The sequence below is a fragment of the Phyllostomus hastatus genome, unplaced genomic scaffold (genome assembly GCF_019186645.2).
Source record: "Phyllostomus hastatus isolate PE091 unplaced genomic scaffold, TTU_PhHast_1.1 phas_contig_137, whole genome shotgun sequence".
Taxonomy (NCBI): Eukaryota; Metazoa; Chordata; class Mammalia; order Chiroptera; family Phyllostomidae; genus Phyllostomus; species Phyllostomus hastatus.
Genome location: NW_025333583.1, coordinates 5,460,890 through 5,483,785, shown reverse-complemented (window position 1 = coordinate 5,483,785; position 22,896 = coordinate 5,460,890). Strand labels below are relative to the sequence as shown.

The 22,896-nt window shown below is 47.8% G+C and overlaps 2 protein-coding genes across 2 annotated transcripts in view; one reads left to right on the top strand and one right to left on the bottom strand.

The window, feature by feature from the left end:
• The window catches only part of SGPP2 (sphingosine-1-phosphate phosphatase 2), a 104,299-nt gene extending 99,164 nt beyond the window's left edge, over window positions 1-5,135 (top strand). The window contains exon 5 of the mRNA XM_045852859.1: window positions 1,791-5,135. Coding sequence (XP_045708815.1) covers window positions 1,791-2,342 — 552 coding nt within the window. The 3' untranslated portion in view covers window positions 2,343-5,135. The remainder of the gene's footprint in view (window positions 1-1,790) is intronic.
• A 6,424-nt stretch (window positions 5,136-11,559) lies between these two features.
• The window catches only part of FARSB (phenylalanyl-tRNA synthetase subunit beta), a 52,984-nt gene continuing 41,647 nt past the window's right edge, over window positions 11,560-22,896 (bottom strand). The window contains exon 17 of the mRNA XM_045852844.1: window positions 11,560-11,895. Coding sequence (XP_045708800.1) covers window positions 11,744-11,895 — 152 coding nt within the window. The 3' untranslated portion in view covers window positions 11,560-11,743. The remainder of the gene's footprint in view (window positions 11,896-22,896) is intronic.

The following is a 22,896-nucleotide window of genomic DNA, read 5'->3' as shown; positions in this document are numbered from 1 at the left end:
TACCCTGACTGGGAATCGAACCTGCGACACTTTGGTTCGCAGCACACGCTCAATCCACTGAGCTACGCCAGCCAGGTAGAATTCTATTTTTTAAAAGATTTAATTTATTTCTAGATAGAGGGGAAGGGAGAAGGAGAGGGAGAGAAACATTGATGTGCAAGAGAAACATCCATCAGTTGCCTCTTGCACTCCACCAACTGGAGACCTGGCCTACAACCCAGGCGTGTGCCCTGACTGGGAATCGAACCAGAGACCTTTCGGTTCACAAGCCAGCACTCAATCCTCTGAGCCACACCAGCCGGGGCAGACTTCTATTTTGTGTCTATGTGAAAAAAGGGTGAAAGGCAACATGTCAACATATAGGCAGGGTTGACTCCAGGTAGTGGAAATAAGGATCTATTTTTGTCCTTCCACTTTTCAGTGTTTTCCAGATTAAATTGCATATGTATCACTTCCTAGTGTCTTCCAGATTTTCCAGTGTATTGGGAGAAATGTTTTAAGTTGTTCAACTATAAACTTTCAAAACAATCCACGTGAAACTTTGTAACAAAACTGCAGCCAGCTCCCCATTCTGACTTAGCTGTATTCATCCTTTAATTACACTGATCCATCTTCTAGTAGATTTTGCAATGGGAACACTAAAGGAAGAAGAAGATGGATGATATTAAGGAGTTAAAGATACTTCAGGCAGGCACTTAAGGAAGAAAGGGAAGGAGAAAGGGAGGTATGGAGGGAGGAAGAAAGAAAACCACAATCTCAGATGCTATACAGAAAGATTGGGTAGCCCTGGCTGGCATGCTCAGTGGATTGAGCACGGGCTGCGAACCAAAGCATCGCAGGTTCAATTCCCAGTCAGGCCACATACCTGGGTTGCAGGCCACAGCCCCCAGCAACTGCACATTGATATTTCTCTCTCTCTCTTTCTCCCTCCCTCCCCTCTCTAAAAATAAATAAATAAATAAAATCTTTATTTTTTAATATATATATATTTTTAAAGATTTTTATTTATTTTTTTAGAGAGGGAAGGGGGGAAGAGAGAGAGAGAGAGAGAGAGAGAGAGGGAGAGAAACATCAATGTGCGGTTGCTGGGGGTTATGACCTGCAACCCAGGAATGTACCCTGACTGGGAATCGAACCTGGGACACTTTGGTTCCCAGCCCGCGCTCAATCCACTGAGCTACGCCAGCCAGGGCTTAAATAAATAAAATCTTTAAAAAAAAATAAAAGAAAGAAAGATTGGGTAAAGCGAGCATGGAGCAGCCACTCAGTGAGAGTGTGGCGTGGTGGTGCTCTGGTGCCACCGCACCCCGAGGTCTGCTCAGACCACCCGAACAGGGGAGCCCTGCAAGCGAGGTGGTGTGGCCGCGGCTGTACCAACCTCCTCCTTTTGCCCGCCTGCTGCCACCCCAACCCCTGCCGGCCAGGAAGGGACGATGCCACCTGTGTGAAGATCACAGTGATACTTGTCATATAACATTAAATCAAAAAGAACTGAAGGTGGAAGGAGCCATGTGATCATAGCTGTGCATTACGGAAACCAATATAGAATTTCTTCCCAAAGAAAAACTGGAAGAAAATGCATCACGTGCATAGCATGCTTATTGTTTGTATCATTCCTCCTTTTAAATTTTGTCTACATTTTTACCAACATGTGTTTAAAAATGAGGCAGTGTAAAAATTGGTTTTTACATGTCAGATCGACTATGTTTGAGACAAAATTACACCTGCAGACAGGGGAGCTCTCACTGGCTGACCGCGCTCTCTCCTCTCCTCTCCTCTCCTCCCCGCAGGATGTGCTGGGTGGCGTCCTCATCACCGCAGTCCTCATCGTCCTCACCTACCCTTCCTGGACCCTCATCGATCGCCTGGACTCAGCCAGCCCCCTCTTCCCCGTGTGCGTCATAGTGGTGCCCTTCTTCTTGTGCTACAATTACCCCGCGTCGGATTACTACAGCCCGACCCGGGCGGACACCACCACCATCCTGGCCGCCGGGGCCGGGGTGACCATAGGATTCTGGATCAACCGCTTTTTCCAGCTCGAGTCGGAGCCCCTGGACTCACGGCCCGTGATCCAGCACATCCCCCCACTCACCGCCGACGTGCTGGTTCTGGGTCTGACCAAATTCGCCGTGGGAATCGTGTTGGTCCTCCTGGTTCGCCAGCTGGTGCAAAAGCTCTCGCTGCAGGTGCTGTTCTCCTGGTTCAAGGTGGTCACCAGGAACAAGGAGGCCAGGCGGAGACTGGAGATCGAAGTGCCTTACAAGTTCGTCACCTACACGTCTGTCGGCATCTGTGCGACCACCGTGGTGCCCATGCTGCACAGGTTCCTGGGGTTGCTCTGAGGCCCAGGCCGCTGGAAGCAAGCCCCCTGGATGAGAGCCAGGATGTGGGAAAGTTGTGGGGTGGGCAAGTCTTGACAACACATTTTATTTTGAAGAAATTCTTTAAGTCACATGTCTGTTTTGCTGATAGCCATGATAAATGCTGTTACTGTACGGGGAGGGGGGTGGGTGTTGACTTGTCTCGGAGGAGCATTAGTTGGGAAGGGTCATGCCACATGGGAAGCCAGGCTGAAACTCAAACTCAAGTTCTTGAAGGGTCCCCACCCTCCCTGGGTGTCAACTTGGACACTAGACCAAGTCAGGGGCTGGTGGGAACAGTGCCCACAGCCACACCTGGCTCTGGAGAGGTGGACAGGATCTGGGGGGCTGGGGGGCGGGCCTTTCTCCTGGGGACAGCCTTGCCCACGCTGAGTCTCCTTTCCCAAACTGGAACTTTGGTCCAGGAGAAAGGGCGGCACCCTGGAAAACTGCATTCCTTACAGTGACTCTCTTGTCATTATGATCAAATTAGCCTGTAGCGTCCCAGTCTCTGCAGGTGTGAATATTGAAACAGGGGTCTGCCCTTCCCGGTGTGTGCATTTGCGGGGACTCCAGGCACCATCGCTACGCTCTTCTGATCCGTGGAACCCCCTGGCTGCTCCTGCCGCACCGGGCAGGTGGCGGTGAGCCTTCCTCAACAGCAGGTACCCCCGAGCTTCTCTCAGTGCCCTGCTCTCTCCTGCTTCAGAGGAACTTGGGATAAGCCCTCTGCCCATCTCCAGCTTCTCTTGCTTCCTTACAGACTGTTGTCTGCATGTGAAAGTGGATCCAGAGAGGAACAGAGAATGTAACTCCCCCTGGAGCCTGACACAGAGAGACTCAGCCTCAGGCATGGCCTGTCCTGACATCGCTCCTCCATTTCTCCGTTACTTTCTGTCCGTGTTTCTCTCTACCAAATAGAATCAGGGGCCCCCTTTCTGTCTCCCCCCCCCCCATCTCTTGGCAATCTTCAGGGTAATTAATGCAAGAGTAACAGTCAGCCTCTTTTGGGAAAACAAGCCAAGCAAACACAATAGCCTTTGCACGGAGGGTGTGTCCTCGGGACGCGCAGGCAGGTGACCCACACCAGGGGCTTCTCTCGCAGGCCGCCTTTCCGGTTACTGAGAGTAAGAAACACGTAGCAACAATTTTTCTCAGAAGTTAGTGTAAATACGTAGTTAACAAAGTACCTTTTGTGGTCCAGTGCTGGAGCCACCGCCGTGGCAATTTATAACCCTCGCGCGTCTGGGCCGAGCACACGCTGGGGGAACCGAGCCTGCCCGGGGAGCGCGGCTCTTACCTCCGCGACCTGCGTGGAAGCGGACACCGCCGATCTCTGTCCTGCCCTCCCACGTGTTCCCGGGCCTCATGGCTGGAATGGTCTTTCGTGTTTGATTTAGTGCTCCAGTTTCTTGAGAATAATTTTTAGTAAAACATCCTGTTCTTCCTTCAAATTCTCCTCACATTTTTCAGTTAGAAGGCAGGGATAAAAATGGGCCGCCAATCGACTGTTTTTGCATCATACTGACTGGTGTTCGTGGCACCACGCGTTGGGGTGGGGGGCGGTGCTTGGGGCCCTCCGCCCCGCCCCTGCCCCTGCCCCCAGTGCAGTGGGTGAGGCGCTTTCCATTCCCCGATGCCAAACCACTGGGTAATTATGCAAAATCATTTCAGTTGATTTGTCTGAAGCCACCCGACAAAAGCATTAGCCTTTGCCACTTGCACCGTTTGTCGTCACAAGCACTGGGGGTTGGCGATCCATCGGTGGCCTCCCAACAGCAGGAAGGCCAGTCCGCTATCCTGAGGTCCTCAAGGCTGCATTTGCGCAGTTTGGACTGAGCCCTCGCACACCGAAGAACGAGCCAGGGATTGTCAGGGTTGGCCGCTTTTTCAAGTATCTTCTTACAGCAACTGGAGGCTAAAGAGTGTGCGTGGATGAGGCCAAGCTCAGTCTCTGCGCTCCCGCTTGTCTGCTTCTCGCACTGATAGTCTCTCCCCGCTCAGCCTTTCCCATCCGCACAGGCCCTTCTGAGTTTGCCTGGGTCCACTGTGAAGATGCTTTGATTTTCTCTCTGGGGAAAGACTGCCCCCTGCTGGTCTACCCTCAGTCTTGCTCCAAAGCCCCTCTCTTGATCTCAGAACTTCAAAAATGATTAAAAAAAAAAAATTATCAATACTTAAGAAAAATCAATAGGATAAAGAAATTTGAAAAAATGCAACTACCATCAAAATTTTAAAAAATGAACTCGAAAGGCAAGCTCACCGTGATGTATCCAGTAGAGGCCAAAGATCCTCCAGCCTATAGCCAACCCTACCCTTGGAACCTGTGACACCAGAGCCCTCCGGATCATTGGCCCCTGCAGGAGCCGGGTGGGGGGGGCGGGGGGGGGCGTGGGACCAGACGCCTGTTTCCTCCTTGCCCCCATCTGGCCCCCAGCCCACCACTGCTCTGGCCCAGGGCATCCTTTCTGTAACCATCCCTCCAAGGAGTGTTCCTTTTGTGCCAGTTTTGCTCAGACCTGCGCCGTAACGGAATACGCAGAAGAGACGCAGACAAGACTCCTGAACGGACGCTCCACAGCACGCCTGACGGTCGCGCCGTGACGTGGGGTCTTCCTGCTTGGAGAGGCGGCTGAGACTTCCCGAGAGTTATCAAAGCTTGTGGTGTCGCAGGGCCATATGCTCTGGTTTCTATTTTGGAAGCTTTCAGCCGTCTTGCTTATGTACTGTTATGTAAATTTATTCTTTTAAAAATAAAATCTTTTTTTTGTTTGATTTTGCCTTATTAAGTGCTTTAAAAGCCAGTTTCTGCTTCCTTAGGTTTTTTTTCCCCTAGACTTTTTTTCTCAGGGTTTATTGGGCCTGAGTTTGACAGAGGGGACAGCAATATAAAGCAGGCTATGTCCTTTTCTGTCACTGTCATAATTCAATCACATGCAAATGTCGGCGAGTGTCACAGAGGTCACAGGTGTGATTAACAGGAGGTAAGGGTGTGTCTGCATGCTTCAATACCCTCAAACTCCTTGATACTACAGAGCATCCTTTTACCATAATCATAGATAAGTGTCACTGTGTGGTGACAGGTGAACTTTATAGGTCCTCCTAGTTAAGGTCATGAAAGGTATACTGTTTGCTGAACCAAATGGACACAATCCTATTTCACACCATTACCACAATATGCTCTGCCCTCCAGCATCAAGAACTTGCTATTTGAAATGGTACGGAAAGCTGACACTCTTATTTGCAAGGCCAAGGATAGAGTCCTGTTTGTACTTGGAACAGTATGTATTTCCTACTGAATAGGCACCTCGGGCATAGGCAGATGAGACCCCCATCAGTCCTGTGGAGTTTTCTTAGGAGAGCAGAAGCCCAGGTTCAGAGAATCACATTTCAAGATCCACAGTGTTAGGGCTGGGGAAAAATAACCACGCTGTGGGAGTTCAGAGGAGTGGGGGTGAATTCCAGCTTGGGGGCTGCAGCAGCTCAAGGGAGGCTCGTGGGGGAGGGGATGCACAAGCCAGTGAGGTTTGCACAGGGGGGCATGTGCAGGGGAGCAGGTGCAAGGTGGCGCTCCAGCGCCAGAGGGCCTGGTGTATTGGAGGCCTTCCCCAAACACCTCCGTCCAGCTCTCACTGGGAGAATCCCAGCCAAACCCCTGCTGGCTGGCCTTTGCAGATAGAAATAACAGTGCTGGCAGGCTCAGCAGGGGGCTTTGACGTTGCAGAAGCAGATCACAAGAACAGGAAGGAAGTCTGAGAAGTCACTTAGTCCATTTCCTTGTGTCCACGTGGGGCCATTCAGAGCAGGTGGCACCAGAAGGTGACTCCAGTCTCCTCTCATTTTCCTCATTGGAGCCCAACGGTCTGCAGTGGGCACCCTCCCCAGCCCCGTTCCCTCCGGCTCTGGCCCTCCCAGACACAGCTTCATTCCCGTGTCCTCTTTCGGCTCTAAGCAGAGGTGACGGCAGCCGGGGACTCGGTCTGTGTCCCTGGTGCCTTCCTCCCTCCTCTCTCTGCTTCGTTCCCTGAACTGGTCCTGTGGAATTTCACTTAAAAAACATTTCGCATGAGCCTGGCTCTTCGGGGACCTGTAAGTGCGTCGAGTCTCCCTTTAATGACACTGAATGGAGCGCTGGGTCTCCAGGAAGAGGTTGACCAGGACCAAGTGGATCAAGCATGTAGATGTATCTCGTTTTAGAGAACAGTTGTGGTCCTAAAAGCTGCCTCTGTTTGGACTTTCTAAACTTGAATTTTAAGTGCGCCAAGGGGTGTGCTGTTTAAAATCACATGGCAACTCACCATTCCTGAAAACATAAGCGCTTTAATGAATTACTGCAGTCGGCCACACGTCCGTTGTTTCCTTAAAGTGGGGCACACCTGCGGGGCAGACGTGGCTCGTCCCCGGGTGCGTGCGAAGAATGAGCGCTGAATGTGAACCAGGAACAGAATGTCACATTCTAAAAAACTGCGGCCACATGAGACAAGGGAGCTTCGGGAAGCCAAAAATCCGTCTTCCTTCTCCACGCCTGTCTCTGTGGCATGCAGAAACAAAGTAGGAAAGCGAGGGCGCAGCGAGCAGTTCCGGCAGGAAGGCTCCTCTCGTGCACACGCTCAGCCCATCTGCTGGCCTCGTTCCTCGTCGCGCTGACGGCAGGGTCCCCTCGGGTGGAGCACAGGCCAGATTCTTCCCCAGCGGAGGTGTTCAATGAATGGGAATGCCTCTGGACGCAGCTGGCCTCAAACTGCTGGGGGCGGGGCAGGGCGACTCGGGGCTGCCTTCTTGCCATCTGCCTGCATCTGTGGGTCTACACAGGAGTGGTGTCCAGCCTGCAGTCTCTCTCAGTTTCATGGAAACGGGATGGGTGGCTCTGTGAGAGAGCAAGTCACACACAGGGCACACCCAACGCAGGTCAGTTTAGCTGACTCAGTTAGGGGCTGCTAAAACACGAGGCTGGAATGCCATTTTTGTTGTGGAGGAGAAAGATGTTGTTTAGTGTAATTTGTTTCATGAAATCAATGAATTCTGCTATTGACTAGGTATTAGCATTATTTTCGTCAGCTTGTTCTTTTTCCTTTTCACCTCTTGCACCGTAGTTTTCTTCTCTAGGAATTCAAAGCAGGCCTCTTCCACGTCCCAACTCGGCCAGTCCCTCCTCTGGCTTCTCGCACATCTGGAACACCGCTGTTGCAGTGTCCTTGTCCACAGTGTTATCCGCCCTGCCACGTTCGAGCTTTTGGTTCCCGTTTTCCTCCCCTTCTTCATGAAGGCCTGTATTTCCCGGCTTCTTTGCTTGCCTGGTAATTTTTATCGGGACTGTGAATTTTACACTGTTGGGTGCTGGATATTTTTGTATCACTATAATATTCTTAAGGTTTGTCCTGGGATGCAGTTTATTCCTTGGCACTAGCTTGATTCGTCTGGGTCTTGTTCTTAGGCTTTATTAGGTGGGACTAGAGGAACATTTAGTCTAAAGTTCGTGTTCCCAGTAGTGAGGCAAAAGCCTTCCAACGACATTCCCCATGCCCCGCCCTGCCCCCCAGTTTCTGCGGGTTTCCAGCCCAGGCCAGTGTGGGCTCCAGGGAGTGCTCCTTCTGTTCATCGTGGGAGGTCACAGGTGGTCTCTGTAACAGGCAGTGCCCTCACGTGCAAGTGCGGATCAGCACCTGACTTTGGGCTCAACAGGTGGGGCGGGGGGCTCTGTGCACGTCTCTGCAGCCTCCACCCTCCCTGCCGACCCCGGCTGCTCGGGCTGCCGTGGCCTCTCAGCCCCGGCTCACCTCCTGGGGGTCCATCCCTGCACCACAGCCCAGAGGGCCAGCTGGGTAATCACAGGACTCCCTTTGTTTATTTCGTGCCTCTCAGGGATCACTGACCTTCACTGCTTGTGCCCAGTGTCCTGAAAAGCACTGTTTTGCATATTTCGTCTGGATTCCTAGCTGGGGTACACAAAGTAGGAAGAGGCTCCCTGGGAAGAAAGAAGAAAAGGTGTGTGGATCAGCCAGGTGCTTAAATAGCTTGACAGTCGAAGAGGACGTCAGGTCTGGCCGATGCACACCCGTCCTCATTGCACCCCGGTACAAACACCAGTCCAGGGCCTGCCCGGGGCAGGATGTTTTGTGGGCAAAACGGGATTGTGAGCCATGTCTTTACTGGCCCGAGGGGCCAGCCCTGCAGACGGCAGGGACGGCAGGAGTGGCAGCGAGGCTCCCGGGTTCCAGGTGGGGTGGCTCCTGTTCCCACAGTAGAGGTAGTCAGTCACGTGACGTCCCCTACATGTCTAGGACTCTGAACTACTGGGGTAACACACTGCTCGGGCACCAAACTCACATCTGAGAACACCTACCCCCACGCGTCTGCGAATGTGACCGTCAGACAGCAGATGTGGGCACTCATCCAGTTGTACAGCCCAAGGACTTGTTTTTGGGGGTCTGAGCCAGGGCTATTTTAGGGGGGCTATAGCAAAGTCCACTGGCGCACTGTAACTGCAGAGGTGGGAACAACAGAGTGTCTTCAACGGGAACAGCGGAACACGTCACGGACATCCGTGTAACAGAACGTCACACCATTTGTGTCCAAGAATGAGGTAGGGCTGTAGGTCCTGAGCTGGAAAAATGGGACATGTTAAGTGGAATGTCACCTGCTAGGCTAGGTGAAGTACAAGTCAAGACTTGCTGTGAACCAGTAAACAGAGCATGACCCACACGCTGTGGGCATGTCCGTGGCCGGCTGTCCAAACAAGGGAGCATGTCAGAAACAACACAAGCCGAACTGTTAGGAGTGGTAATGGACTTCAGGGCATTGCAGGGAAGGGTGCAGTAGTGGGAAGGCCTTACTTTGTATAGCTTTTCTAAAGTGGCAGTGTTAAGATTTTCAACTTGTTTTTCAGTATTTTTATATAAAAACCTGGTAAAAATATGTCAACATTCTGGATAAGGAGATAAAGTCCAAAACACTGAATGATCGTGAACTCCAAGTCACCTTTATTCGGTGTCTCCATCCTGCTTATTAGCCATGGAACTTTGGGGCACGTCCTGAATCTCTCTGAAGGTCTTCTGTTCTATAAATCAGAGGGAATTCCTATTCTACCTACCTCCTATGACCAATAAGTTAAAACATTTAAATGTTGAAACAAGACCCCATGTGAAAATACTCGATGAAACTCAAGCCATGCAGGAATGCCGGGCTGCAGTAGAAGTTATCTGTAAATGAGAACACGCATCAGAGAGATTTCCCTTTTAGTACCAGGGCCCCCGTTTTCCCGAACGTGTGTCTGCTCCAGGAAAGGGTTTTTGGCAGCGCCCCCAGACTGCTCTGGCTCCAGCTCAGACGCCTCGCCAGGGACAAGGAAGATGATCTGGCTGGGGGACCTCGACTCTTTAGGCTGCAGGCTCATTTCCTCTTCTCGGGTGCCGACAGCATTTTTCTCCCCTGCTGCTTCCCACTTCAAGGGGCAGAAACATCCACGTGATGGATGGCCCTGATCTTCCCCCTTTCGTGCTGGGATCCACGATTAGGTATCACTGGGGTTTTTATTACTAGTTTCTGACCATTCCAAACATGCCCAGGCGGCTGACTGCTACCAGAATGAATGGCCCCACCCACTCCGACCATGGCTACCATTGGAACCGTGGTGAAACCGAACCTAGGGGAGAATGTCTTCTGGAGCAGCCTCGCTGACCCTAAAATTCACTCTCCCCGCCATGCACACATAGACTGGTGTCGCACAAAATTATCAAAATGCGTGTTGCATCAACTCTCCCCTCCCAGCTTTCCTGAGGTATAACCTATATCGTTAAGGCCGCTCGCTGTTTCCGTCACCCGAAGGTTTCCTCTTAACCCTCTGCAGTGGGTCCCCTTGACATTTTTAGAACTGCATGTAAGTGGGATCACATCCGGCCTTTAGTGCTGGCCTTTCCACCTTGCCTGGTGCTTTGAGATTTAGCTCAAGTATCAGTTCTTTTTTTTTTCCACTGATAAGTATTCCATAATACAGATACACTGTGCTTATCCATTCATCTGTTGAACCTTTGGGCTGTAGCCACTCTAACACTGTGTGAACAGCTGCATAAAAATCTTTGTCTTACTGTCTTAAGTTACCAATTTTGTCTTATTAAGTTGTAAGAAATCTTTGTATGCTGGATATAAACCTTTTGACCAGCATTATTTTTTATGAGCATCTCTCATTCCATTTTTGAAATGTTATACGGATGTGCTGACGGCAGACGGGAAGGAACAGATGCAAGTCCGTGGTCGCGATGCTTGCTAAGTGGGGCGCTGCTGTCCTCCTTCGAGGCAGCAATATGGTCATGTTTGTTCTGAGAAGTAGGTTCAGCAAGAGTTCCAGAAATATAATTCTAGTCTGTCTGTCTTGGCTATTTCTACCTCACTGCCGTTCGAGCTTTACATTTTACTGGGTTCTGTGTCATCACGGCAGGAACTGCGCACACTTCAGCAGCAGTAGGGGGCACCACCGGAGGGTTCCAGGTCAGCGCCTGAAGTAAATTGGGAGGTAAGCTCAGGCGGACCGGCAGAAGCCTAACTTCAGACACGAGCTAACGCCTCCCTACAAAGTAAGACAGAGACTAGCAGCTCAGTTAAGCATATAAAACAATGATTTTGGTTTTAGAATAATGATTATAGTAAAATGTCTGGCCTAGGGCCGTGAGTTTTTCATTGTTTCCTAATGTTCAAACTACACCGATATCAACATGGCTTTTGTTACTCTTCTGGCAGAACTTATTTATCTTGTGTAAACTCTAGGTCTATCTCAGAGTACAGGTAAGAGTAAAAAACACCTACATACTCTCAGATATGTTGCATATTTGTGTTGTAGATTTTTGTTTCACTTTAAAATGACTTCAGAGGCTGTAATTACTAGACCATCACTGATTCTTAAAGATGTTCTAAAAATGCTATGTCATCATTTCCCAAGCATGAACACAGGTCAGATGTAGAAACTGAAAACTAAAAACCCTCCGTCACGGTGTGCCCGGTCAGCGTGCGCTCTAATCAACCCCCTGGACTCGTCACTGGGAAGAACGGGCCCCGCCCTGCAGCCGTCCTCACTGCCCACGGTCGGTGTGACGCCCTGGTGTCCGAGGAGCCTCTCAGATTTTCGGACGGATCTGCCCTCCGCTAGTGCATTTCTCGTGTACCACTGAGCTTTTACCAAACAAAGAAGCATCACCCAGACACCACATTTGTATTTGCACAAGCAAGCTGGCCTAATGCAGGGCACGGCGGGCCTACCCACAGAGGAGACAGTGCCCTCTGCTTTATTCAACATCAGTGCACAGTGGCTGTTCCCCGTGAGCACAACTGAAGGACACCCGTGGAGGAGAAGGGGACTCTCGGGCAGAGAACCACACAGCCGAGACCCATCTTCACAGAAAGGGCTCAACGTTGATCTCCAGCGAGGAGCAGGGCAGGCTCAGCTCAAATCCGGTGATCACGTCAGGATGGAGGACCCCCAGCTTCCCGACGCTCTGACCCCTGACGAAGACCTCGGCACATCGCCCGGGGAAGAAAGCGGGGCCTGCAAAACAGAAGGAGAGAAACATCAAGGTTTCTCCCGGCAAAAACGCCAATGGACATTTAACACTGAAAGCTCACTCGTCTACTCTAAAAATAACAATGCTTCTCTAAACCACGGACTAGGAAATGAGAGTGCTTCCTCACACCTTCTGGCCCTAAGAAGAGGTGTTTGCTACCTCCCCCCAGCACCCCCCCCCCCCAGGAGGGCTGAGGGGCGACAGGAAGCGGGGCCCCAGCAGAGGAGGAGGGATGAAGGAAGGGGAGCTGCAGGGCGCAGTCGCGGAAGTCTCAGGGGGGCCGGGCCCAGGTGTGGAACAGGTCCAAAAAGGACAAAGGGAACAGCGAAATGTGAAACCGACGACCTTGCGTGGGAAGAACCTGTTTTGAAACAGGTTTTTCCACAGTAATACTCGCTGGACAAAAGGTCTGCATTGAAGTTTTCTACCTTATTACAGAGAAACACAGCTGCGTGTCATCGGCAGACAAAGACCTTGTCACCTGGACGCCATCCATGTTCCTGCCGGGAAAGGTGCTTGCTAAGCAGTTGTGGAGCATCGACTGTAACACCACAGCCAAGGCCGGCCCCAGACAAGTCCGGGCTGACCCCCGATTGATTTCAAGACAGGCAGAAAATTCTCTCTTCATTTGGTGCCAATGCACAGCTACGCCTCACCAAACCAGCGACAGTTCCTGAGGTTTAAAGAGCTACACACACACAGGCCCCCTCCGTGTGCACTAATGACCAGGGCCAGAGAGGGGTGTCAATGCTCTGCACTCCGCTGACATTAAAAAACAAAAAAGCAAAAAACAAAAAACGCTGACTCACTTCTCTCACCACCAACTTGAAAAAGGATCGGGCCCACAGCTCCTGACTGATCCAACCGAAACGTTTACTGGCCTGAGCTATAAATACCCCGCGGAGCTGGGCCGCGGGCCTCCAGCCTGCCACTCCAGGCAGAGTGCATTATTTATGAACGAGCAAACTGCTGAGTCTCCACTAATGGCTCCAAGGTCAACATAATGAAGAAGTTCAGAAATGGGGGGGCGGGGTGTCAGGTCAGCACCAGCTACTCCACAGAAACACAGGGGATCACACGTACTTCCTGACCAGCACAGAAGGACGTTTGTTTATCGTCCTGAAAAAGTTTTGTCATTATTTAAAATTCCCAATTGAATTATAAGGTGGTCTGTTTTTCACACCTCCCCAAAACTAAAGAATCCTGTTTCATTGTCTATTAAAGCAGGCATTTCAAAGGCCTGCGTCTGAAGGTCATAATTATTTGGCTACGTGCGCTAATGTACCCTTGGGAGAGGGGTGGGAAGAGGACTCAAACTAACAGAGAAACCAAGCTGGACTGACAAGGCAGAAGCTCAGTGATGTATGAAGAGCTAAACCTGATGAAGACGGCACGCTTGAACTCTATCAAAATGAAAACCTAACTTAAAAGACAGTACCATTCCCCTTCCCAGTAAAAGAAATCTTCAGATGATACCAGTGAAGTTTGGGCGCAGTTACTGAGGGTGAGCAGTACAACCAGCAGTCACGGGTCGGGCTGCTGGGAAGTCACTCCGTCTGTCCGTCACCCACCCCCGGCCGCTGCCCTCGCTCTGCACTGCCCACACGAGCTGCGGACCACCCCAGCCCACCTGAAAGGCCATTCAGAAAGGACATGTTCAGGACCTTCCCTGACAACCTTTCCGTGTTTAGGAATCCCCACTGTACCCAAATCCTCCCTTTTATCTATCTTCAAATTCCAATTTGATTGGATTCCTTTAACTAAAGCGTAAAACTAGACTATTTCAGAATCTAAGCCAGATGTGCTAGTTCTGACAGTGTTATCAAAATAAAGCCTAAGAGAAAAAAGAATTTAGAGTCTTTACTTCGTAAAACAACTTTTAGAATCGGCACTTTTTAGCAAAGTTCAGTTCGTATTCATACTCTTCTTCAGTGAGCAAGTATGGTAATACCTGCTGCACCTCCCTCCAGGAATCTGGACCAACTTCGCTTTTTTCATGAAACACTTAGGTAAACAAAAATATTCCTATCACTAAATATAATTTTCTCTTTCCAAAGAAAACTGAAATTCTTATGCATTACTTAAAACGTATGCAAGTTTGAGAATAGTCAAAATGACGTAAATATCAGACACCCCCAGCCCAGCACGTGGAGGGACCCGCAGAGTCAGTCCCCAGGCCCCCGGCCCTCACACCCAGCGACAATCCCCTCCTGCCCCACCCGTGGGTGCAAGTTCAGCCCAGTAATGGGGTCTCTGCATAAACTCCACTTTACAGAAAACTGGACACTTCGACCTGTGATGACAATTTAACCTTTTCTTGCCATTTTTTCATTTCTAACAAGGTCAGATTATGACAGAAACATTTCTTATGGTTTTCCCTTCGACTCCCTGCTCAAGTTATAACAAAGCAGAAGTTCGGTTTTCCAGACAGGAACTGAAAGACACACAAAAGCGCCTTCGGGTTTGAAAGGGGTACAGAGAAAACCCCAAAATATGCCACTTGATGTTGTAGGTGAACTAGAAATAACTGAAAGGAAATTTAAAATTATAAAAACACCAGCATTTCTTAGTGCATTTTAAGAACCCTCACGGTTCAAACCAGACCCTGCAGGCAGAAATGGACTGCCTCCCCAGCAGCACAGAGGGCACGCCCCTGGGAGGCCAGGGAGCCCCAGGCCTGCAGCGGGCAGTGTGATCAACATGCCCCGGCTGGGACTGATGCCGCTCCACTCAAAGCCTTTCCTGAAGGAAAAAAGTCACCTCCAAATGGAACCCTGGGTCCAGGCTTAGGAACAGGCAGAGCTGGATCATGGATAAGGGCTACTCTCGTCTCGTCTCGCCGACAGACAGGCAGACAGACATGTTTCTGGAGAAAAAACAGCCTGTTGTGTGTAGAAACAAGAGGCTGCCGATTCAAGGAAAGTCATGTTGCCCTGTAAATGGGAATTCTAAAACTCAAATCCTACAAAGTACATTTGTTTTCTTTTTTTTTTCATGTGTTTGAGCCCAGAGTCCCTGGCACACGGATGTACCAAGATGCATAAATAGAATTTTCAACCCGTGTCCAAAATGCTCCCCAGCAAAAAGCCTCTCAGCACGACTCCCCCCCTCGCTCCTTACACTGATTAAGCTCAGCTCTGCCAGTGTCCGTCCCAGTGAAAGGGTTTCCAACATGAAGCAGATTTGGGGAAAATAGCGTTCTCTGTTGAAATACATGTGGGAGCCCAGACAAAAGAAACATAGGCTGAGCACAAACAAGAATTTCCAAAACTTAGTGGGGTGTAAGTAAGTCCCTTAATTAAGGCCTTTGTAGCCCCTCCGAGAGGTCTGTAATTGTCTCTGTGCTCCGACGGCAGGACCGCTTTGAGGACCTGGGGCTGATTCTGGGCGGGTAATCCTGGGCAGCGCCCGCCTTTAGCACATTTTCTGGCTAATTGACCTTCAAAGAGCTAGTGAGCCCCTCCCCTGCTCATTGCCAAACACCTTCCCCAATGTCGCCTTGCCCCTTTCTTTTAGAGTAATATTCCAGGACCACGGTCTGGACGGACCTTCCTCATAGACTCATTCCTGTAACCTGATGAAGCATCGGAAGTAAGAGGTTAAGGTGGCAACTGAGCAGACCCCTAACCTGAAAGGTCGAGGCTGTTATCAAGCACGAGACTCTTAATTCCTTAATAATAACCCCCTGCTAGGAGGTTAATATTAAGGAATTGATAACTCAACCAATTTACTTGGTATTTAGTATTCAGTTCATCTCTAATTTACCTACCAATAAATTTTACTTTTCCCTTCCTGCACATCACGAGTGTATGCTTTAGAGGTTTAAACCCACATACTGTAACTCCCTGCAATTTGGTACTTACCACCCAAATTTTCTACAATAAAAAAGTAAAAACAAAATAAAGAGGGCAGGGAACACTGAAAACGGAATGTCTGTCTGTCACATAAGTTTTAGCAAATAACAGAAACTACAATCATGAGCTTAATTTAATACCAACAACCAGAGGCCCCCAAATTCAGGGAGAAAATACAAAATGGAGAATTGTACAAATTCAGTAAAGCCACTGGGCCATCTGAATGTGTTTTGTATTTTACACCTGTTGGAAATGACTGCTTACGTACTGCGGGGCGAGAGGAAGGGATAATCATTTAACAGGCAGTTGGCACCTATGCAAACCTCACCCTTCCCGCCCCAACCCTGACTCCAGTGCAATCTCAGACAGAAAACAACACGTTCCACACTCCACCAACCACCCTCGCACTCACACACAGGACATAAAAAAATCCACAGTGTTCCTGCTGCCGACACGTGAACCTCACTTTGCTTTTCTATATAATGATAATTTGAAGGAACGACAAAATATAAGGCTTTAAAAAAAACTGAAGACACACACCATACATGTGAGCATGGCACCATTTTTTAAAGGAGTGGTTCTTGCAGTGTTAGAACCAGGAGTTTCTGGGGTGCACCAATGGAATTATACACTGAGCGGGGACCCAAGGAGGAGAAGGCACAGCGTAGGTAAGACAGTAAAGAAAGGACAGGGTTTAGGAGTATGACAGAAAAAAAAAGGCCTAACTACCAAATATAAGCATACACATTTTTTCAGATCTTCGTGCACTTTCGGCTGGAAGAAAATGTCTGAGCAAATACCATTTAATTTGTAAGTGGAGACTGAATAATTTCTAAGTGGTAATATGAAACACCCACTTCCCCCAGACACATAACAATTCTTCATCTTACATCTAAAGGGAAATATTTATGGTACCTAAGGTCTTTAAAGAAAGGGGACCTAATCCCTTGAGTTTAATGGCTATCTTTCATCCCCTTCTGAAGATCAAAAGAAAGAAAACCCCTTACACAACTCTGCAGTGCTAATCCCAACGCACCTGCAGACATCATTAACTCTCACCCAACGGAAACCGACACGGGAGCGCCAGGACCCACTGGGCCGCACTGCGTGGCCCGAGCTCACAGGGTGACCTGCGCTGGGCGAGGTCCGATCAGGCAGCCTGGCGAGATCTGTGCACGCAACAGCTGGCTCCGGTAGAACTTTGTTCTTGAAAAGTCACCAGCAAGGCCCAGACTACCTAGTCTTCTAACTAATGGAAAAGTAGTGTCTTTGACAAAGAATTTTTAAAAAATAGGTCACCACAACCACCTTATGACTAAATGTCTAAAATCATAACTTCAATATTCCCCAGTTTCACTTTATGTAGAAAAATTGTAGCTTATTTCCATGGCTATCCCTTTTTAACGTTTAAGATGGACTTTTAAAGTCTAATTTTAGCTGCGTGTCTCTCATACACACATACTCACATTTCAAAATCTGAAGGAGGTCAGGAATGTTAGAATTTAAATGTGACCCAACAGGGGCTGGGGATTGAGGAGACTATTGTGGCAACCGTGATGCGCACTTGCAAATTTCTTGAAATGTTTCTCAAGAAAAGAGTTAAATGACAGAGATCTTTTTTTTTTAAGTCCTCACCTGCGGATATGTTAACTAACTTGAGAGAGAAAGGGAGAGAAAACACTGATTGGCTGCCTCCCATCCACGGGGAGGAACCCTGCAACCTAGGTGTGTGCCCGGACCAGGGAGCAAACCCACAACTCTCCTGGTGTACGGGGTGGCACCCAACCAGCCGAGCAACCCGGCTACGGCTAAAGGTCTTTTCTTGAAACAGAGACCATAGCAAGCTGTATCTTTGTAACTACAGATCTGTGAACTCTGCTCTGATGTGGACTGGATTTTCATTCTTACCCGGTTTCAAATATTTCCATGTTTTCTCTTGAACATGTTCAATCTGATTGAAGGGCTTTATAAATCATTTCATCCTTTAGAAATATCAAAGATCATAAAATTTTAGATCTCTTCTATTCCTTCATGGATTCAAAAAGCATTTACCATAAAACAAATTTAGAAACCCAAACATTTGTACCATTTAAAAAAGTTCCAGCAATTGCTGGAAAGCAACATATGTAAAAAAAAAAAAAACCCTACAAAGCATATAGAAAAAGATACAACTGGACATATCCCTCATATGTACTCAGGATATGTTACAAACAGGTAAGACACTGAAATGTAAGCATGAGAGGGAAGCCTGGGGAATTCCTCCCTAATCACAGAGTGGGAGAAGCTTTCCTAACTATGACTCAAGTCCAGAAGCAATAAAGAAAAAAAAATCAGTAAGTTTTATCATATACAAATTTTAAAAATCTACATGGCAAACACATAACAAGACAAGAGAACATAAAAACAGTTGACTATATCATGAAGTATTACTATGCCAAACACATAAAAAGTTTCTAAAAATAGAGAAGAAAAAGACCAACAAACTTAAAAAATAAGCACACATGTGAACAGGCAACTAGTTCACAGACAAGGAAATAAAAGTGTCCTGCAAACGTGAAGGTGTGTTTACTTGCCCATAACGAGGGAGACCCGGTTCCCACCGCAGGGGACACTGCTCCCCGCTGAAAGGCTGGCCGGAAACAGGGAAGTCCCACGACCGGCCTGGTGAACAGGGTTCTGCTCACACGCCGCTGCTGAGTTTGTACAGTGTTAGACCACGAGACCCACGGAGGAGTGTTTGGCAGTATCTAGCAAAAATATTAATTTACCATTTGTCCTAATAATCCCATACTTCCAGGAATCTGTCCTAAAAATACCTAGCAAAAATTCCTAACACGCACGAAGCTACTCATTGCAGCATTATCTGTAACAGCGCAGACTGGCAGCAGCCAGTCCACCTCCTGTCCACCGAGAGGGTCAGTTGAATGAACGTGGACCCCGTGTCACAGATCCCCGGCAGAATCAAAGAGAGGAGGAGGGGTCTCCAGGCGCTGCTGCAGCGCGACGGGCAGTGCAGGCTGTGCCGACAGGGTGTCGAGTAGCAGCAACTCTTTGGCTGAGAAAGTGGAGGAGAGTATAAACGCATGCATGCTTATATTTTTTAAAAACTACAGAAAAATAAGCGAAAATATTTTTACAAACTATAGAGGCAGGGAGGGAACAGTGTGAAGGGAATGAAGATGGAATTCTCTAAACATGCTTTAGCTGGTAGTACTCGGGGTGGGGAAACGTGGTTTACAGTTGTCCACATGGAGAATAGTACAATAAATAGTAAGACAAGAATAAACTCTTGCTTCACGTACTCACAACTGTCGACTTACTTCTGCCCCATCGTGTATATCCTAAGTACAAAAAGACTTAAGATGATGCTTAAAAAGACTATGTTTATACTCAGTTGTCAGCAATAATACTGATATTATTTTGAAACTAAGCTAGCTGGATAGATGGTAGATATAGACAGGGTAAACAAACAAGTAGTAATATAAATTTGTTAGAAAACAAGGTTTCCAGTGTAAAGAGCTATAAATTACAAAGTCAAACACAGGAAGTAAAAATTCTCTAATCCCCAGTATAAACCAGGAAGATTCACATGAACTCAATTTTTGTCCTTTAAAAAAGGGGGTGGGGTTCCCCAGCTCCACATTCTAAAAACTCCTGGAAATAATGACTCACTCAGTAGTGATGAACAGCCTTAGCACTCAGATTGTGATCAAAATTCGACTTCCCACTAAAAGGAACCGCATCTGCTCGGAGATGTAGCTGGTTCCAGGGCTGAGACAGAAACTGTGTACGACGAGCCCAGAAATCTGCTTCCTACATCACCGCCCACCACCCACTGAACAAGCATCTCGCAGCCAACGGGGTCTCCTCCAGACTTTGAGAAGTCCTTTCCCTTTCTCTTCCAGGACAATTCAGCCGAACCCAGACCCGGGAAGGAAAGCTGCCCACAGGTAAGCAAGAAGGTGACAGTCCGAGTCAGAGTGACGAGCGGGGCCAATAGCAGGGGACAAAATGGAGTTCAGGTTACACCCAGGGGCACTGGTCAAGTAAATACAAAAGAAAGAAATGATATTTAGCATGTTTCATCCTTATGTTTTTCCTTAAAAGGAATCACTAAATAGTACCATTACTAACAACTTTTGAATGTTGGTTCTGTTAGTTCATGCGGTATAACTCTAATGAAAAAGCAAATAAATAAACAAACCCAAAGTATAGTTAAATAAATAAGTAGATAGATAGATAAGAGATAATGGGAACCGGATTCCTCACTGTTGGAGAAAAGGAGAAGGGAATGGGAGGAAACTGGAATGAACCCTGAAGGGCTGGGCTGCAATGGAGGTAGTGTGGTGGACTTAGGATCCAAACAATGCATATGCACATATGCATATACACATGCAAATAGCAACTCTCACCCCTAATAGCAATAAATACACCCTAAATCTTGGTGTTTAGACACCACCCCCTACCCCCAAGTAGAACCAGGATGGAGAAAGAGCAAAGGAAAGTTCCAGATAAGCATGGTATATCTTCTTAGTTAAGACAGGAAGTCTTAAAAGTGCACAAAGACAGGAAATATTAATAATAATACAAACTAACAGGAACATGTTAAAAGGACACAAAAGACAGCACGAAGGGGTGACCTTTAACCAAACTGGGGACAAGGTGAACATCAGAATAATGACTGCAGTAGATTAAAATACACTGAATAAAATAGGAAATACTGAGTCCACACTGATACAAATACATAGAAAGCCAGATTAGGAACAGAACATGCACGTTAATTGTGATGGAGAAAAGAATAACTTTATAGTAAAAAAGCCTTAGTCAAGGGATTAAAGTGAATATTATCAGTTCAGAGGTAAATGGAAACTGTCTTGGTAGGAGACTCCATAGGATGCACTGAAAAAACAGCATTACTTCTGTAGCGTTCTTCCAAAGCTTCCCAACTGGAATCTAATAGTAAATAAAGATCAGGCAACCCAAAGTTCAGGGACACGCTACAAAATAAGCGGTTTGTAATCTTCAAAAGTGTCAAGGTCTTGAAGGTCAAGGAAAGATGGTGCTAGAGCGCTCCAGAACAAAATTAATGAGACATGACGGCTGGGGGCAACAAGCAATCTTTGACGTAGAGCACTGATGAAACTTGCATAGGGCACGGGGAGTGGACGGTGGTTAACATTAACATGAGCATTTTCCTGGTGGTGGTGATTACATTGTGGTTATGTAGGATGATGTCCTTGCTTGGAGTTAACACATACTAAGGAATTCAGGGGAAGTGGGATATCAGGTTGGTGATTTACTCTCAAATAGTTCAGGAAAAAGCTCTTTGTACTGTACTTGCATTTTTTCCTTTTTACTGAATTTATTGGGATCACACTAGTTGACAAAATTATACAGGTGTACTTGCATTTTTAATAAGCATGTGACGTCCAAAAAATTAACAAAATGGGATTTAAGTTACTGAAAGGAGAGAAGTTATTTCTGTCCTTAATATCCATCCATCCATCCATCCAACTAGGTACATGCATACATGCTTTTTTCTCTATCCCAGTAGTTCCTACTATTTTGGGGAATGCAACATCCTCTCATTTCATTCACCTTACCCTGACAAAGTATTAGATATTACACGTTATTTTAAGTGACTAAGTTAATTTTATTGGGGAATTTTAGGAACTTAAGATCCCCCCCAAAAAGCAAAAAACCCAAAAGATCTTCTGTCGTATCATATTAACTCGTATCACTAAATTTCCTTCAAATTACCAAAGAGAACTTAAGAAATACGAGTTGAATCATCAATGTTTGGCAGACTTTCCTTTTTAAGGCAATGTAATGATACACAATTACTACTCATGGTCCAGCACCCGAAGCATAGGACACCTTTAAGTGCCTGGTGTCCTATGCGACGAGAACACGCAGACCCTGAAATCTGACTGCTGCCTTATGAATAGCCACATCGACATCGGTCAGGTTTCGCACCCACAAAGTACCACACCACGTGGTACGCTGACTCAGCAGTATTAAACCCTCAGACACCCTTGGCCACGGCACCTGAAAGGAAAGCAAGTGAAGTAGGGTGTAAAGAGGGAGAACCCCTAACCACCATCGCTGCAGCATCCATGGACGTTCTGATGCTCCACAAGGTGGGTTTCAAACTTTGTTCAAAGTGTATGCACAATTTTATTTTTTTTTTAATGGGAGCCCTGAAAACATTTTTAAAACCAATCCTCTAAAGCAATATTCCTTGGGAATGGCCAAAGTCGTCATTAGCTGTAAAAATGCCAACAGGAAATAAATGCCTGTGGTTAGCAGTACCATCCTTAAAGGCAACGAGACACAAATACATCCTTGAAGCTAGTACACGTGAAAGTGTCTGGAATAAAACCACTGCAGACGTGGGTATAAGAGCAAGCCATCAAAAGCATTTAAATGTGAAGGGTAAAGGAGCTGAGAGAGAGAAAGAGAGGAAATGAAAGAATGAATGATTTTACTAACAATTTTAAAATAACTTAGAAGCTGGCTGGAAACTTGATTCAGTTATCTTAGAGCTGGGTACCATTTTAATACTGCAAAGGAGTTGAGGCCGGCAAATTAGGATTAGTTTAATCTTCAAGAAAGCAAGCCCCAAATAGCAACGGCTGGGAAAGACAGAAGCGTGGTTCCCCTCACGTCAAAGCCAGAGGAGCAGCTCCAGGAAATAAGGCCTCTGCTCTGTGTGCGGTCTTGTGCACAGCGGAGCACTCCGCATTCCACAGCCCTACCTGGGGGCTGCGCGCCCTACGTTCACCTACTTTTCTGTCCACCCAGCATCCTTCAGTCCTTCCAGATTACAGCGGGACTGGCCACTCAGAGGACTGATAACTAGCTCACCAGAATGCACCAGGCGCAGGAACTCGCAGGACTGGGACAACCAGCACGCGGTGGCACACCGCGTCTGACACCAGGGTGCTGCCAACACCCGGCAGTCCGCGAGAAAGCAAACCCGCCTTTCACGTGTGAGATAAAGACTAAGGAGTGAAAATCACCCCCAAATCCTCTCGAGTTTCAGAAGCTGGGCCCCCAAGGAGCTAAAGGTGAACTTTTGCATCTCTCTGTATTTGGGCCATGGCCCTTTCTGTGGAACGGTGGAAGTCA